Genomic DNA, 19,028 nt, shown 5'->3' with positions numbered 1-19,028 from the left:
CCTCTTCCCAAGGCACGTTCTGAACCCTGTACTAAATAAATCTCCTTCCTCTGCCTCCACTGTGCCTTTTTTTTTTTTTTTTTTGTAGTACTGGAGCTTGAGCTCAGGGTCTACATCTTGAGCCAGTCCACCAGCCCTTTTTTTTGTGATGGGTTTTTTTCAAGAGTAGGGTCTCTTGAACTATTTGCCTGGGCTGGCTTTGAACTAAACTGTGATCCTCCTGATCTCTGCCTCCTGAGTAGCTAGGATTACAGGCATGAGCCACCAGTGCCCAGCTCACCACGCCTCTCTATTTGGCGTTTATGGGCAAGTGGCTGGACCTGGCATGTGGAATCCCAGGAGTTTGGGCTCTGGGTCCAAAACTCTGGTTTCAATTGGTGATTAATTCTACTTCCAGTCCTTCTTCCCTCCCAGGAGGTCAGGTGGAGGGTGTGTGTGTGGGTGGTTTGCTGAAGATCTTACTACAAGGTTGATCCCACTGGCAATGAGCCCCTTCCATGGTATGATTGCCTACTGCTTTCCAAACCTTACCTGGTTAACATAAACTCAGGTGTGGCTGAAAGGGCCTGCAGACTATTATCTATCCTCCCAGGATTTCAGGAACCAGGACAACTATTTTAGCAAGTGTATTCTTATTGTTCCAGTTAGGAAGTTGCACCAAAATTTATATTTCCTATTATATTCTCCAATATATTTCATAATATATCACACTACTTTACCTGGCCCAGGTGGCCAGGTAATGGAATTGTACCTTAGAGACACCTGGAGGGCTTGAAAAAGCTCTGACTCCCCAAACCCACCCTAGATCAATTAAGTAAGAATCTCTGAGGATGGGGCTCAGGTGCCTTCCTGGTGAGTCCCACTTTAGTGGCTTAGACGCACCTAATTAATTCCAGGCTGTCTCTCCACCCTGGCAGGAAGTCCTGCCCTCACCCAGGCTAAGAGCCAATCCCAGAGCTGGGTTGGTGGAAGCACTGTTCTAGAGCCATGTCTTTGGTTCAGAGTGTCCACAAGCAGCAAGCCAGTCCTGACCCAGGGGAGGTGAGTATTGCTTCCATTGCCTGCCTCTTTGTACCCTCTTAGGCTGGCAGCAGGTATTAGCTGAGTGTACATTCTAGAACATTCTAACTTTTGTTGCAAGGCTTCTAGAAGGATTTTTTTTTTATTACTTGGGTTCAAATATAGGGCTTCCTGCTTGTTAGGCAGGCGCTCTGCTACTTGAGCTACAGTTCTATCCATTTTTTTCTTTTTGGTGGCACTGGGGAAACTCAAGGCCTCATGCTTGCTAGGCAGGTGTTCTTACTGCTTGAGCCACTTCACCAGCCTCAGTCCTTTTGTCTCTGGTTATTTTGGAGATAGGGTCTTGTTTTGGCCCCAGGACAGTCTGGACTGCAATCCTAAAATTATTTTAAGCTAACTGCCATCACTGGGATGACGGGTGCATGCCATTGTGTACAGCTTTAAATTTTTTTTTTTTATTTCTTTCTGTTGAGATGGGGTTTCTTGAAGTTTTTTTTTTTTTTTTGCCTAGGCTGGCCTCAAACTTCGATCCCCCCTCCCGAGAAGCTAGGATTGCAGGCATGAGCCACCGGTGCCTGGCTCTAGAAGGACTTTTTTTTTTTTTTTTTTGTAGTACTGGGTCTTGAACTCTGGGCCTCATGCTTGCTAGGCAAGTGCTCTATCACTTGGGGCATTCCGCCAGCCCTCCCCCCAACCCCTTTTTTGTGGTGATTTTTTTTCCGGGTAGGATCCTCCTGATCCTCCTGATCTCTGACTTCTGAGTAGCTAGGATTACCTGCGTGAGCCACTGGACTCAGCTCTAGAAGGATGTTTGAAGGCTCTGGGATGTTTGTAGCTGTAGATTTGGAAGAGACCTAACCATGATTTCATTTGTAGTTTTTTTTTTTTTTTTACTTTGATTTACATAACCATAAAATTTACCCACTTTAAGTGCATAAAAAGTTCTAGTAGATTTATAGAGTGGCCCAAAGTCTAATAACCTTAGAACATTTTTATCACCCAGAAAAAAGGTCCCGGAGACCATCTGTAGTGAGTGTGCATCCTTGCTGTAGAAGGCGCCTGTCTCCAGATCTCACTCTTACAAAGTTTAGGGTGGTGAGACCTTTGATTCCAAAAGGATTCAGGTGCTATGGTCATGGTGGCTGTGGGAGGGTGGCAGTGGTTGTGGAGTTATCTGTTCCTGCCCCCTCCCAACACCTGTGGTGACAGTGCACCGAAGAAAGTAGCGAATTCAGGTGGTGGTGTTCAGTACTTGAGTCCAAGGTCTCTGGCTGCAGCTTTTTGCTTCCTGGTGGTTGATGTTTGTGTCTTTATTTTGCCATGAGAACAGAGCCTCTCGGGCTGCTCTCCCAGGTTTATCAGCACTGGTTGTTCATCCTTAGTAACTCACAACCTCCATCAGGTCCAGAATTGCTCTGTCTTCTAAAAAAATAGAAATACAGGGGGGAGAGAGTGGGGGAAGGGGGGAGAAATGACCCAAACATTGTATGCACATATGAATAAAAGAAATAAAAAAAAAAATAGAAATACAAATAGAAGGGTGGTTCCTTGGGGCTGGGACCTGGGGGCGATGGGTGATGTTGATCAAAGGTTATGAAGGTCAAATTATGTAGGACAAAAAAAGAGTGTGGTGATTATAGCCAACATGCTGTACCTCCAGAGGTGTTTTTTTTTTTTTTGTGGTACTGGGGTTTGAACTCAGGGCCTGGCACTTGCTAGGCAGTTGCTCTACCACTTGAGTCATACCTCCTGCCCACCACTTGAGAGTTCCTGAGAATTGTTCTCAGCATAAAAAGCAAAGTAAGATGGGTGCCAGTGGCTCACACCTGTAATCCTAGCAGGGATCAGGAGGATCAATGTTCGAAGCCAGCTTGGGCAAATAGTTTGTGAGACCCTATCTTGAAAGAACCCAACACAAAACAGGGCTTGGTAGAGCACCAGCCTAGCAAGCTTGAGGCCTTGAGTTCAAACCTCGGAACTGCCAAAAACAAACAAACAAAAAAACCCCCAAAACACAAAGTAACTGAGCTGATGTATTAATTAGGCTGCCTGTGGTAATCACTTCAAAACGTGTATTATACTTTATGCTGTACACTTTGACAAATAAGTGTCAATAAAGTGTCACTTGGGCTCAATAAAGAAGCCGGGTGGGGGGTGGGGTGGGGGACGGACATGCACCTCAGGGGTCAGACTACTCCTGGGATTCATCCTGCTTTGTTTGCCTTTGAATAGACCCTAGTCAAGGGTCCTGGTTCCCCCTCCCTATTGGCTTTGGGTGGAGCAACCCCCTCTTGAAATGGTGCCAGCTGAGGGAATGTGAGGCACAATGTTACAGCCCTTACTGCAACCACAAGGCACATTCATGTAGGGGAGGGGTCTTTGTGTTTCCATATAGCTTGGTTCTGTGAGAGGCTGGTGTATCAATGGGAATGAGAAGGAAATGATTTGTTCTCCCCCTAGGGCAGCAAAGGAAGGTTTTAGTGTGCTCCACCCTGGGGATTCTGGAAGGTGTGTGCCTCTCTTTATATAGTTGATAAGTCAGGAATACCTCTAGCATCCTGCTGACTTCATGTGATTTGGCCTGCAGTACTGCCTTCACTGACTCCTGGGTGGTCCAAAGAGCTGACCTCCCCTTTGGACACCATTTAAGCCTTGGGCATATTCACTTTTTTCTCACATTTTTATTAGTGTATATTGTAGAATGTGGGGGTTTCATTGTGATATTTTCTCACGTGCATACAATGTATGCTTATGTTTACCCCCTCTTACTCTTATGATGCCCTTCCCTCACCCCCTTTTTCTTTCTTGCAATTTAAGAAATGGGTTTCATTATGACCTTTTCATAATGAAATGCATGCATGAATGTACTTTGATCATATTCCCCTGTCACTCTCCCTTTGCCTCTCTTACCTCCAGCTGGATTCCCTTATCATCCCCCATTTTTTTTCCCTTCAGATAACAGTTTCTGCATATGAGAGAGAACATGAGATTTGTCTTTCTGATTCTGGCTTATTTCTTTTAACAACATCTCCACTTCCATCCATTTCTGTGCAAATGACATAATTTCATTTTATATTTTATGGCTGAAAAACACTCTACTATGTATATAGGTGTGTGTGTGTACACACACAGTAAATATCGTTTCACATTTTCTTTATCCATCTGTTGAGGGGCACCTAGGCTACATAGTCGGCTACTGTGAATAAGTGCTGCTAGAAACACGGATGTGCAGGTGTTTATTATTATATACTGATTTGCACGTGGGCGGTCTTTCCATCTGGTGTCTTCACTTTCTTCAGTGCTTTATAGATTTCACTGTAGAGATCTTTCACCTCCTTAGTTAGGTTTATTCCTAGGTATTTTTTTTTATTGAGGCCATTGTGCATGGAGTTATTTTCCTGACTTGTTCCTCATCATGTTTGTCATTGGTGTATAAAATCTACTGATTTTTGTCTGATCATTTTTCGTCCTAGTCTTCTGAAAGTAAGATACAACTCTTAGATCAGGTCAAACTTAGATCAGGTCTACTGTTGGAGTCTGTAGATCTTTTATGTATTAGCATCATACCATCTGCAAATAAGGAAAACTTATTTTCTCCCTTTCCTGTTTGTATCCCTTTTCTTTTATTTTTGGCAGCACAGGGCTTCACACTTGCTAGGCAGGCATTTTACCACTTGAGCCACTCTGCCAACCCATCCCTTTTCTTTTGTTTTATTGCTCTGGCTAAGAATTTAAGAACTATATTGAATAAGAGTGGGGAGAGTGGACACTCTTAATCTTGGTCCTGATTTTTACAGCACTGTAGTTTGAACTTGGTGCCTCATGCAGATGCCCTCACTGCTTGAGCCACTCTGCCAGCCCTTTTTTTGTGAGGGATTGTTTTAAAGATAGGATCTATTTGCTCAGGGCTGGCTTTGAACTGCGATCCTCCTGATCTCTGCCTCCTGCATACCTAGGGTTACAGGCATGAGCCTCTGGCACCTGGTTTTTGTTCCCAATTTGAGAGGAACTGGTTTCACTCCCCACCCAGCCCCAATTCAGTGCAGTGTTGGATATAGGTCTTTTTTTTTTTTTTTAAAGATTTTATTTATTGTCTTTACTAGAATATATTCATTGTACAGAGGGGATTCATTGTGACAATTTCAAATAGACTTATAGTGTACATTGGTTAGATCACCCTCATCTTCTTTCCCCTTCTGGATATAGATCTTTCATATATAGCCTTTCTTATATTAAGGTATGATCCTTCTATTCCTGCCTTCTTCAAGGCTTTTTATCATGAAGAGACAGTGTTTTTGTCACTTTGTCTCTTCAGTAATCCTCAGATGGGGTCACCCACCACCACACCCCCACATAGCTCAAGCTCTGCTGCTTCAACTTCTCAGTGGGACCCCATTTGACCCTCTTTCTCTCCACAACTGCCTCTGATGCCTGTCTCCCATCCAGACACTGTGGCAGGGTGTCCTCAGGCTCCCTGGCTTGTGATTGTTCCTTGATTTCAGATCCGCAGTGTAGCTTGGTTTCAAACAATAAACCCCCCTCTCAATATGGCACCTGTGAGATATGAAAAACAACACAAAGGAATTCTTGTCCAGTGCTGGTTGGCCACTCAGAAGAAGTCATTGTCACACCAAATCCCTAAATTAAAAATTTAGGTCTTTGTGGGTTTCTCCTGTAGCCAGGACTGCAGGTTTTTTGCTACCAGGGCTACCTGGCTTACACTGTGATTGTAACTCTAGCTCCCCCTCCCTAGAAGCCAGGGTTGGAGTTGCAGTTTCCTACTTTGCACTGCCTTTCTTGTTTCTCCAGCTTCTTACCTGTCCTTCACCTCTGTCTTGACTCTCCTCTCCAAAACAAAGTCTCTCCTTTGCTACTGTGACTCTTCTCACTCACATAGTCACACAGAGGAAATTTCAAACCCGCCATCTTACCTGGAAGCCTCAAAAAAGTCCCCTTTCTAAAGGAAACATTTATGAGCTTTTGTTAGTAAATGTATATCAAGAAGAGACCAGGGGTTGGGGTATAGCTCTATGGTAGAGCAGGTGTTTAGCATGCTCAAGAGCCTGAGTTCAATCCTCTTGCTCAACACATGCACACATGAACCACAAAAAAGGCTGCTGTGAAACAACTGCTCACCTGCGAGATTTATCTACACAACCAGGTAACTCATTCACCAGGCCTTCTTTCCCTTAAGCTCTTGGAATTCATCCCAGTCCCTAGCCAGAAGTGCCAAGCCTGTGCTCCTTTCTGTAGCTCAGGATACTATATGATTGGTTCCCCCTGCTAAACTGGGGATTGAAAATAAAGCCTAGATCTGTGCAGCACATGGATAGACTTGCCCCTCATTCCCCAAACAGTGAAGTATTTCAACTACTTACTTGTAATAACTAATAAAAGTGCTATGTAATCTAGGATTTAAAGTATGTCTAGGTTATATGTAAATACTATGCTTTTTTTTTTTTTTTTTTTTTTTTGAGTTAGTCTTAAGTATGCAGCCCAGGCTGGCCTGGAACTCATGATCCCCTTGCCTCAACAAACTTCCCCAGAGTCAGACTGTAACATTCACAGGGGGTCCTGACACCAATCCCCCATCAATATGGAGGTTTGATTGTAATCTTCAATCATCTGGCCTCCTTTGTGTCTCATTTTTGTGGGACTTCTTTGTCTAGATATATAGTTGTAAATTCATAACCCAGCAAATGAGTATAGGCAGGTGGAAGGAAGCTATTTCCCCTTGTCCATGACTGCAGAGTTTCCTATTTGGTAGAGTGGGGCAAGGCTCATGAATACGCATTGTAATGATGCCTACATGGTACTGATGGTCTGTGGAGAACTGCCCTGAGCCCCGAGCTCATCACAGGAAGCAAAATGCTAGGATGCACCTGAGGAGATTGTTATAAGGATTTCAATATTTGTCCTCCTTCATTTGAGAACTACCTGTTCCGTTTATTTGTCCATTTGTTGATCGGATCATTTGTTCCATTGGGTATTTTTTGAACTCTTTATATATTCTGGATATCAATCCTTTAACCATTGAATAGGTAGCAATGATTTTCTCCCATCCTGAAGGCTGTGTCTTCATCCTAATAATTGCTGCCTTTTCTGTGCAGAAGCCTTTTAGCTTGATGCAATCCCATTTGTCAATTCTTTTTTTTTTAATTTTTATTTTTTGGCCGGGGGGTGGGGAGGTACTGGGGTTTGAACTCAGGGCCTTCATCTTGAGCCATTCCACCATCCCTATTTTTTAATTTTTATTTTATTCATATGTGCATACAATGTTTGGGTCATTTGTCCCCCCTTCCCCCTGCCCCCTCCCTTACCCCCCTGCCCCCTCCCTCTTCCCCCCTACCCCCTCACTACCTGGCAGAAACTATTTTGCCCTTATCTCTAATTTTGAAGAGAGAGTATAAGCAATAATAGGAAGGACCAGGGGTTTTTGCTAGTTGAGATAAGGAAAGCTATACAGGGAGTTGACTCTCATTGATTTCTTGTGCATGTGTGTTACCTTTTAAGTTAATTCTTCCTGAACTAACCTTTTCTCTAGTTCCTGGTCCCCTTCTCCTGTTGGCCTCAGTTGCTTTATAGTTTCTCTGCGTAGGGGCAACAAATGCTATCTAGTTTTTTAGGTGTCTTACCTATCCTCATACCTCCCTTGTGTGCTCTCGCTTTATCATGTAATTGAAGTCCAATCCCCTTGTTGTGTTTGCCCTTGATCTAATGTCCACATATGAGGGAGAACATACGATTTTTGGTCTTTTGGGCCAGGCTAACCTCACTCAGAATGATGTTCTCCAATTCCATCCATTTACCAGCGAATAATAATATTTCATTCTGCTTCATGGCTGCATAAAATTCCATTGTGTTCAGATACCACATTTTCTTGATCCATTCATCAGTAGTGGGGCATCTTGGCTGTTTTCATAACTTGGCTATTGTGAATAGTGCCGCAATAAACATGGGTGTGCAGGTGCCTCTGGAGTAACCTGTGTCACAGTCTTTTGGGTGTACCCCCAAGAGTGCTATTGCTGGATCAAATGGTAGATCAATGTTTAGTGTTTTAAGTAGCCTCCAAATTTTTTTCCAGAGTGGTTGTACTAGTTTACATTCCCACCAACAGTGTATGAGGGTTCCTTTTTCCCCACATCCTCGCCAACACCTGTTGTTCATGGTGTTGCCAATGATGGCTATTCTAACAGGGGTGAGGTGGAATCTTAGTGTGGTTTTAATTTGCATTTCCTTTGTTGCTAGAGATGGTGAGCATTTTTTCATGTATTTTTTGGCCATTTGAATTTCTTCTTTGAGAAAGTTCTGTTTAGTTCACTTGCGTATTTCTTTATTGGTTTTTTAATTTTGGGAGAATTTAGTTTTTTGAGTTCCCTATATATTCTGGTTATCAGTCCTTTGATGTGTAGCTGGCAAATATTTTCTCACACTCTGTGGGTGGTCTCTTCAGTTTAGAGAGCATTTCTTTTGAGCAGAAGCTTTTTAGTTTTATGAAGTCCCATTTATCTATGCTATCTCTTAGTTGCTGAGCTGCTGGGGTTCCATTGAGAAAGTTCTTGCCTCTACCTATTAACTCCAGAGTATTTCCTACTCTTTCCTGTACCAACTTCAGAGTTTGGGGTCTGATATTAAGGTCCTTGATCCATTTTGAGTTAATATTGGTATAGTGCACCACCCCTACTTTTGTGAAGGGTTTTTCGAGATAGGGTCTTGAACTATTTGCCCAGACTGGCTTTGAACTGTGATCCTCCTGATCTCTGCTTCCTGAGTAGCTAGGATTGTAGTCGTGAGCCACCAGTGGCTGGCCCATTTGTCAGTTCTTGTAACTATTTCTTGAGCTTTCTTGGAGTCCTATTCAGAAAGTTGCCTGTGCCTATACCTTCAAGTATTTCCCATGTTTTCCTGTACTAGTTCTAGGTCTTAGAGTAAGGTCTCTTAAAAGCTTTTAAATTTTTTATACTTTGTACAAAGAGGGGACTAGAGATCTGGTTTCAGTCTTCTACATGTGAATATCCAGTTTTCCCAGAACTACTTGTTAAGAGGCTGTCAATGGAAAGGCCATAATGAAAGCCTTTCCTATGTACGGTTAATATATACCAATAAATTAAAAATATAAAAGGTACTTAAATAAGCAAATATAGAATAGTATTTTGAGAAAAACAGCTTGTTATAAGGATTTAATGTGATCTTTGGACTTATAATAGTTCCTAGCACACAGAAGATACAGATGTTAATTTGTCATTGTAGTTTCTTACAAGGCAGTGAAAATGATCCAAGGAGTTTAATGTGAAAATTACATGTTATCCTTTAGCTCATCTGATCAGGGGGTGTGTGTGTGTATGGCTAGGGATTGAAACCAGGGCTTTGTGTGTATGAGGCAAATGCTCTACCACTGAGCCACATCCTGGTCCCTAATTCTATCAGTTTTTTAAAAAATTGCACTGGGCTTTGAACTCAGGGACTCATGCTTGCTAGGCAGGCACTCTACCACTTGGGCCACTGTGCCAGCTGTTTTGTGTTGTTTTTTTCCTGAGGTAGGATCTCGTGACCTATTCGCCTGGCTATCTCTGAGCCATGATCCTTCTGATCTCTGCCTTCTGAGTTGCTAGGATTACAGGCGTGAGCCACTGGCGCTTGACTATACCTTGTTTTGTGTGCATTTGTATGTGTGTATCTGATTAGTGATTACATGGGTCTCTGAATCATGAGCCAGGTCAGTAGGTGACTTTCAGCATCAGATATCTTGATGTCTTTCCCATTTACAACCTCTCAAATGCAGCCACTGTTTCAGGCACCACCATGGAGTTGTTTTGCTTATCATGAATGTCATACAAATTGAGTGAGTTGGTTCTTGTTGGTTTTTTTTTTGTTTTGTTGGCTGTACTGGAGATTGAAACCAAGGTCTCACATATGCTAGGCAAGTGCTCTGTCACTGAGCCATATTACCAGCCCTTTTTGAAAAAGTTTTTTAAGTTTGAGAAAGGGTCTTACTATGTAACCCAGGCTGGCCTGGAATTTGAGATACTCTTGCCTCAGCCTCCTGAGTAGCGGGATTACAGGTGTGCACTACTATACCTAGCTAGAAGGCTCTTTTTGGTATTTTCTTTTACATATACAGTTTGGGGACATGAATAAGTGTTTAAATCCTCATCTTTTGTGGACATAAGCAGTAAATTTATTTCAGATGTGTTCTGGGGAAAGTGACAGTCATAGAGTAGATGTGTATGTTCTACTTTAGGAAGACAACCAACAGGTCTGGCAGTGCTGTTTTATCAATTTAACTCCTCCCACCAGCCTCTGAGAGATGGAGTTCTACCCCATATGAAACAGTGCAAGATGTCTTTAATCTTAACCAATCTGATTTTTTTTTTATTTTTCAGGGCTAGGGATGGAACACAGGACCTTGAACACAGCAAGCAAGTGCTCTATCACTGAGCTACTCCCTTATCCCCTGATTTTCCGTTTGTTTTTATGGCAGTACTGGGGTTTGAACTCAAGGCCTCATGCTTGCTAGGCAGGTGCTCTTACCACTTGAGCCACTCCACCATCCTGATTTTCTGTTTCTTGATTTGGGTTATATAATAATTCACCAGTGTTGGTGAGTTGGCAATAACTGCTCTGTTCTTGGCACAAGACGACTGCTCTGTTCTGTACCTAAGGATGCTGATTTGTGAATACTTTTCATTTCCTTTCCTAATTTCTCCTTAATCCTGAAACATAAGGTCTCGTCCTTGAGCACCATGACATCTCTGAAGTCCAAGTGTAACCTGAAGGGCCTTCTGGAGAAGCTGAACCATGATGAGTTAAAGTGCTTCAAATCTCTACTAAGACTCCGCTTGGAATCTGGGGAGTACCTGCAGGAGTTCCCATGGTATGAGGTGGAAGAGGCCAATGGCAAGAAACTGGCAGACATTCTGAACAGCAATTTCCCTGGCAGTAGCCTGAGAAATGTGACCCTGCACATCCTGGAGAAGATGGACCTCACAGAATTATCTCAAACCCTGGGTAAGTACGCTGGGCTTTTGTGATGGGCAGGAATCCCTGGGGTTTTGAGAAACAGCAGCAGGGCTCTGACTACAATTGGGAGTCTGTATGGGTAGGTGGTGAGGACCAGTCTCATTGCATCCTGCCTGATTCTAGTTCTGTCACCTCTGTCTACTCCCACCTCTTCTACCCTGGGTGTCCATCTGTTCTTAGTTAATTTAATGTGCATGATAGTTTTATATACATAATTAGTTTTTCCATTACCTCATTTTTGTATAATCAGCATTAAAACCCTTTTTGATTCAGATTAAGTTTAGACTTATAGAAAACTTGCAAAGCAGTACAGAGTTCCCATATACTTCTCATCAGCATGTGAACTTCATATATTTGTCAAAACTAAGAAATAAATATGGGTGTAATGTCATTAACCTTGAAGCTATTTGGATCTCACTAGTCTTTTGGTGGCACTGGGGTTTGAACACTTGCTAGGCAGGTGCTCTTACCACTTGAGCATTCTAATATCCCTTTTTTTGTGATAAGTTTTTTGAGAAAGGGTCTCTCAAACAATTTGCGTGGGATGGCTTTGAACTGCTATCCTTTTGATCTCTGCCTCTTGAGTAGCTGGGATTATAGGTGTGAACCACCGGTGCCTGGCTCACTAGTTTTAATAATAACTTGTTTGTTTTCAGACTCTAACTAGGACCCCATAGTGCATTTACAAGTTATGTCTTATGATGTAAGTGTGTGAATATTATAATTCTCTTCTTTCCACAAGCAGTATGTGTTTAATGCCCTTGAAAAATATCTTAGTGTTCAGATTCTGCTAATTAAATCAGCATTCTTTTGATACTTCCTTCCCCAATAGAAAAAAAAAACCTTCAATTTTATTACATCAATAGAAAAGTGTATCAGTTTAGTATCTCTTCCTCAGCAGAAGTTAAACTCCTGCAAAGAATTTAATAGTAAACATTTCAGACCTTGCAGACCATGTGGTCTGTCACAACTGTACAACCTTTTTTTTTTTTTTTTTTTTTTGGCAGCACTGGGGTTTGAACTCAAGGCCTCTTGCTTGCTAGTCAGGTGCTCTACTGCTTGAGCCACCACTCCACCAGCCCTGTTTTGTGTTAGGTATTTTCAAGATAGGGTCTCAAGAACTATTTACCTGGCTGACTTTGAAGCTAGATCCTCCTGATCTCTGCCTCCTGAGTAGCTAGGATTATAAATTGAGTCACTGGCTTCTGACTCTTCAATTAGTTTCTTATGGTTCTGGGAATTGAATCCAGGGCATTGCTCATGCTAGGCAAATGCTTCAACACAGAGCCATATCTTCAGCCCTGAATTATATGCTTTAAAACACAGTGTAAGTTAATTGTACAAAGGGTTTTCATTGTACTATTTCTATACATGTGTATAGTGTGCTTTTACCAAATTCGTCCCTTCTATTTCTCTTTCTTAACCTCACTCCCTCCTCCCTCCTTTTTCAACAGTTCTAGTGGGTTTTTTTTAATCATGCTATTTGCATACATTATATTTTTATGGTTGAATAACACCCTATTGTGTATACGTACCACATTTTCTTTATCCATTCATGTGAAGTATATAACCTAAAGTACTAAATCTTTGATGTATTTTGCCGTAATAAAAATAGACTCAATATTTGAAGCCTTCTTATAATAGCACTTATTGTAGGAGGCAGAAAGCCCTATGAGTCAGCTCACATCTGTGTGTTTTGCAGAGGATGTTCAAGCACAAGTAATATATGAGCCAGTGCTGAGACACAAGGAAGAACGTTTGGAGATAGAGAAGCCAGGTGGGTGCTTTCTGTCCTATAGCATCCTATGGGTAAATCACAACTTCCTGGTTTTCCTCACTCCTAGCAATGTATAAGATGTGTTTTTCAGATGAGGATAGCTATCAGGAATCCAACTTTCTCTTACTGAATGCCTGTACAGGTCAAAAGGAGGGATGGAGAAACATAATAGAGAAATTGTCTTTGGTCTGGAAAAATAAATTTTGTCCAAGAGACAGTGACCATTTCCAAGACGTCACTCAGAGAAGCCAGAAATTGATACCATTTTTGAGTCCCCAAATGACCACAGAGCCAACGGCGCACACAGTAGTGTTGCATGGTCCTTCAGGCGTTGGGAAAACCACAGTGGCCAAAAGGTGTCTCCAGGACTGGACAGAGGGCAGTCAAGCCTACCGATGTGCCTTCTACCTTAGCTGCAGGGAGCTTAGCCACATGGCGCCCTGCTCGTTTGTGGAGCTCATCTCTAAGGACTGTCCTGAGTTGCAGGATGACATGGTGGACATCCTTGCACAAGCACAGGAACTCCTGTTCGTGGTGGATGGTTTTGATGAGCTGAGGGTTCCAGTGCAGGCACTGATCTGTGACATCTGTGGAGATACAAGTAAAGAGAAGCCAGTGCCCATCCTGTTGAGTAGTTTACTGAAGAGGAAAATAGTACCCAACGCCACACTGCTGGTCACCACAAGATCCCGGGCCCTGCAGGAGCTCATCCTGTTGGTAGAGCAGCCACTCTTCATAGGGATCCAGGGCTTCCTGGACCTGGACAGGCAGGCATTCTTCCGGAAATACTTTGGAGATGAGGACCAGGCACTGCAAGCTCTCGTGGCCATGAAGCGCAATGAGGCTCTGTACTCTATAAGTTCAGCTCCCGCCGTGTGCTGGGTAATTTGCACCTGTCTGAAGCTACAGATGGAGAGGGGGGAAGACCTTACCCTGACTTGCCAGATCACCACATCACTGTTCCTGCAGTTTCTCTGTTTCCAGTTCCAACCAGCACCTGATGACAGCCCTAGCAGTCACCTTTCAGCCCCACTGGAGGCCTTGTGTCTCCTGGCTGCCCAGTGCCTGTGGACACAGGTATCTGTGTTCTATGAAGAAGACCTCAAGAGACTTGGGGTGAAGGAGTCTGACCTCCATCCCTTCCTGGACAAGGGCATCCTCCAGAATGACAATGACTGTATGGACTGCTACTCCTTCATGCACCTCAGTGTCCAGCAACTTCTGGCTGCCATGTTTTACATTCTGAAGCGTGAGAAGAAGGAAATTCAGGACAGTTTTGAGCAGGATATTGAGGATGTGTGGAAGCTGTTTTCCAAGGAAGCAAGAGTGAAGAACCCCAACCTGGCCCAGGTGGGGCTCTTCTTATTTGGTCTCCTGAACAGGAAGAGAGCCCAGGAGGTGGAGACCACTTTTGGCTGCCAAACATCAATGGAGGTCAAACAGGAGTTACTGCAAGCCAAGCCTGGGGAGAATCAATCCTTCCTCCACTTGATGGATCTGAGGGAGGTTTTCTCCTGTCTCTATGAATCTCAGGAGGAGGAACTAGCAGAGGAAGCCATGGTCCCCTTTGAGGAAATGTCTCTGCAATTGAGAAATAATGCAGACCTAATGAACTCTTCATTCTGCCTCAAACACTGTCACAACTTGAGGAGAATCTCAGTGCAGGTGGCCAAGGGGGTGTTCCCGGAGGACAGTGCTGCTTTGGAGTCCTACCTGCGGGGTGAGAGGTGAGTACTCTGTTTCATTCTATGATTTCTCTGTCCTCATCTTCCTCCCATGTCCCATAGACACAAGGCTGGAGTCTCCCGTTGACTGTGGGTTAGGGTTAGAATTTCCTTTTGCTAGACTTCTTTCCCACATTCAATGTGGGAAATAAGATGCTGGGATTGGGGCAAGGACTTTGCAGTCAGACCTTGTTTCATGTACAGTTTTTAGCAGGCACTGGGTCCTAGTTGGGCCAAGATGCCTCTGATAGTTCCTGTGTCTTCTCTCCCTATTTATATTTGTTACATGTTTTTAATACTTATTTCTTTTCTTTTCTGAAGAGTCATGTTTTTAGCCAGTGTCACTGGCTAATGCCTGTAGTCCCAGCTACTTGGGAGGTAGATATAGGAGGATTATGGCTCAAGGCTAACCTAGGCAAAAAGTTATAGCAAGACCCTAACTCAAAGAATAAGCAGTGTGTGAGAGACAGGTAGGAGGATTAAGGTTTGAGGTTGGCCCTGGATTAAAAAGCAGGAATCATTATCTGAGAAACTAAAGAAAAAGGGCTACTGTAGTTTCCTTCAAATCATGTAAATCTCCTTTTTAAAGAGAAAGGACTGAAAGAGTGGCTTAAGAGGTAGGGCACCTGCCTAGCAAGCTTAAGGCCCCAAGTTCAAATCCCAGTACTGCTAAAAATAAGTTGAAGTTTTAAACTTTAAAATAAAACAACATTGATTGTGGTGCTGGGTCTCCTGGGCAGGTCCTTGTTATCCCAGGCAAGTGTTCTACCAGAGTCACATCCCCATCATTTATTTTTAAGTGACAAATAATTATAGGTATTTATGGAGTAAAGGATTACATTTTGGTATGCTGATATGGAAAATGTTTCAATGAAGGTCAGTAATAAGCCTAAAAACTCATACACTGTTTTTTTTCTTTTTTCTTTTTGCGTTGTATATGGTAGGCAAGCGCTCTACCGCTGAACTATATCCCTGGCCTACTATTTTTATTTCTTGAGGGAGGGTCTCTCTATGTAGCCCAAGCTGGCCTTGAACTTGATTCTCCCGCCCAGCCTCCCCAGTACTGGGATTATAGCTATGATCCACTGTAACTGACCCTAGGCATTATACTTAAATAAGACAACTGTCTTATACCCTCTGAAGTCAACATGTGTTCAAGTGATGCTTATTTAAGCTCTGTTCAAATATCACATAAACACATTGCTAAAAACTCTCCCCCAAACCAACATGCCTTTGAAGATTTAGGCTATTGAATGGTTAGCGCTATTCCCTTGAATAAATTGTTATGGGAAATGCTAAGAATCCCTCACAGTTGTTGGTCAAAGAATATGGTTTTGTTTACATAGGATGTAACATTTGTTTACATTGGATGTGTAGATCCTACACACTGTGTTACTTGTCATTTGGTGCTTTGGTCTGTTACTTCCTTATAGGTTTCAACCCAACAGAGGCTCTCTTTGCCGGTGGATGGATCTTTGCTCTGCCATCTGCTCCAACAAGAACTTGAGCCTTTTGGACATCAGCCAAAGCTTCCTTAGCAGCCCTTCGGTGAGGATTCTTTGTGACTATGTAAGCCGTATCTCCTGCTGTCTGCAGAAAGTCGTGTAAGTAAAACAAGTCTTGCAATAGTGTGTCCTAGGCCTGGTAGTGTTTGAATATAGTAGCAGACTCCAACAATGAACTTGGAATATGAAAAACTGCCATGGTTCCTTAACTTGTCTAGTGGGAGGACTGTCTTACATCAGAGGGTCATCATTAGGCAATTGGGCCAAGAGTTTGGATGTGTGCAAATGTCCACTGAGGGGGCGCATTTGCAGGTAAGCCTGTAGAAGAGGAGGACTATTTCCAGAGCAGGACTCACAGGTCACCACAGTATACAATAATCACTAGAACTTTTTTCTTTTGGAAAATTTGTATCCTTTGAATAACATCTGTCTCCCTCCATCCTCTGATAATCACCATTCTATCACTAAAAAACCAAGCTCAGAGAGAGTACAGCGGAGATTGGAAGGATAATGGTTTGAGGCCAATCTGGGCAGGATATTAATGAGGTCCCAGCTCAACCAATTAAGTTGTGTGTGGTGGTGTGTACCTGTAGTCCCAGCTACAGATAAGCCACCCCAAGCAAAAATCCCTATTTAAAAATAACTACAAAATGGGCTGGAGGTTGTGGCTCAAGCGGAAGAGTGCCTGTCTAGCAAATGCATGGTCCCATCAAAAAAAAAAAAAGTATATAAGTGAAATACAAGCCAGGTGCCGGTGGCTCACGCCTGTGATCTTAGCTTCTCAGGAGGCAGAGATCAGGAGGATTGTGGTTCAAAGCCAGCTTGGGGCAAATAGTTTGTGAGACCCTATCTTGAAAAAACCACAAAAAAGGACCAGTGGAGTGACTCAAAGTGTAGTCCTTGAGTTCAAACCCCAGTACCACAAAAAAAAAAAAAAAAAAAAGTGAAATACAACAAGTTGATGAGAAAAATTCATGTTGCATTTCAACCTCCTTTTGAATTCTACAGCCATGCTAGATGTTAGAGAAATTATATATGCACAAAACTCTAAAATGTCTGTTTTTTAAGGCGTTTATAGCTTACTTGGTTACTTCCTGTGGCCTGAATGCACAGTGCTTAGGGAGATGATTACATAGATTACAGAGAGAATTGTGATTCTGTAGGCATAGAGGTGGGCAAGTAGCATGTGGCTTGAATGTTCAAAGGGCATGAAGGATATGAAGCCAAAATTAATTGGGACACTTGACCTCAGTTGAAGTGTGAAGTGTCGCCATCTTGCTCCATTACTAGTCCTGCCTTTCCTCCTACCACTCCATTGGATAGAATCCTTGTCTTTGAAGTCAGGATACCAAAATCCTTCTCCTTGTCCATTTTGACTTGTACCATCTCTTCCCATTAAGCGTTCAGAATGCCAGTGGTCCACCATCCTGCCCACGTATGCTCTGCGCCTGAATTTACCCCAGCCTCACTGGCTGACTTTTGCTACTAAATCTAACATGACTAAAAGACTTTCAGTTGCTAGATTGCAAACTCAAATGCTTGTGGAGACCAGGGAGGAGATCACTGTGAGCAAAGCAAATCAGGTAGCAGCTGGGAAGTTACAGCTGACGTTTTGAGTGGCAAGACTAGAGAGAGATTTTTTAAAAATGCAGATTTGGTTTAAAAAGCCTGCCATATTGGTCCCCAGGTGTTTGTTTGTATGGAACTATTCCATGATTCTGGTTCTTTCAGAATTACAATTTCACCTAAGTCAAAATGTCAGTATTCTAAATGCAGAAGGGCCTGGCATATTATAGGTTAAGCCGAGTTTTATAGTGTTTTATGTGTATAGTGTTCGGAATAAGAATTTCAAATAGATAAAACTCCCACGCCATCTTTTAATTTTCTCAGGAGTTATTTTTAGTTGCAGTACAGAAATAACTCCTAGAAGGAACATTTAAAGATAATCATATCCTCTGAGTTTGTCTTTAATTGTGGGGCTTGGGAAAGGGAAGAGAGAGCAAAATTGTCACAAATAGGATTAAGTTAGGTCTTAGTAACTCATAGATTACATGCGTGGATGTAGTGGATGAGTATGTAGATGACAGGGTCGGTGAGTACATATGGACTCTGGACTTCTTCCTAGGTTAAGATAGAAGACAGTAAGTTTGAATAGCTTGGCTAAAACAGCTCAGAAGTAGTGGAACAAATGTTGACCCAGACTGATTCCTTAGTCTACCCTCTTTCTAAGAGTAGCTTTCTGACCTCTAATGAAAACTCAGGATAGTGGCTTTATCTTTAGCACTGATCAAATGCTCTAGAGTATTTAAATAACACTGTTGTTTGGGACCATTCTCTGAGAATAAACTGGAGACTTGTCCTTTTCATGGTGAGCTGAGTAAATGGGGATGTTTTTAAGTCCCTAGTGAGGATGACAGCCATAGATCTGCATAAGGAAGAAAGATAGTCATGTGGAGTGGCATACCTGGAACTTGGGCATTGAAAAGTGACTGTCATTTGGCCTCAAGTGAAGAAAAGTGGGAGGTATATAGATTTATTGTATTAATCTAGTTGCTTTGTTACAAATTATCTCAAATATAGCAACTGAACACACTATTTTATGTGGGTCAGGAATCTGGCTTAGTTTTGAGCCTCTCACAAGACTGTAGGAAAGATGTATGCTGTACTGAAAGCTTGATGGGGAAGTATCTGCTTCCAAGTTTGCATCTCATTGGAAACCATCCTTGCTGGTTCTCAGACCTGGGGTCCTACCTGTTCCCAGTTCACATATACTCAATTTTTTTTTTTAATGGTGTTGGGGACTGAACCTAGGACCTTGTACATGCTACTGCTGAGATACACCCCATCCCCGCCTAGCTGTTAGATCTTAGACATGGTCCTTCCCATAGTGCACTAAAAATGTGGCCTCGTCCTTTTTTAACCCAAATAGTGGGAAATTCCATGATGACATCTGGTACAATCTAACCACCTAATTGTGTTCTA

At 42.7% G+C, this 19,028-nt stretch overlaps 1 protein-coding gene across 1 annotated transcript in view; it reads left to right on the top strand.

Moving 5' to 3' along the window:
* The first annotated feature begins 926 nt into the window (after positions 1 to 926).
* Positions 927 to 19,028, top strand: part of Nlrp7 (NLR family pyrin domain containing 7) — a 29,054-nt gene continuing 10,952 nt past the window's right edge. The window contains exons 1-5 of the mRNA XM_074057375.1: positions 927 to 1,041; positions 10,746 to 11,028; positions 12,743 to 12,817; positions 12,960 to 14,543; positions 16,031 to 16,145. Of these exons, the coding sequence (XP_073913476.1) occupies positions 988 to 1,041; positions 10,746 to 11,028; positions 12,743 to 12,817; positions 12,960 to 14,543; positions 16,031 to 16,145 (2,111 nt within the window). The 5' untranslated portion in view covers positions 927 to 987. The remainder of the gene's footprint in view (positions 1,042 to 10,745; positions 11,029 to 12,742; positions 12,818 to 12,959; positions 14,544 to 16,030; positions 16,146 to 19,028) is intronic.

This window comes from Castor canadensis, chromosome 16 (genome assembly GCF_047511655.1).
Source record: "Castor canadensis chromosome 16, mCasCan1.hap1v2, whole genome shotgun sequence".
NCBI lineage: Eukaryota > Metazoa > Chordata > Mammalia > Rodentia > Castoridae > Castor > Castor canadensis.
The sequence above is the reverse complement of the archived record's forward strand: the minus strand, read 5'-3'. Positions and strand labels throughout refer to the sequence as shown.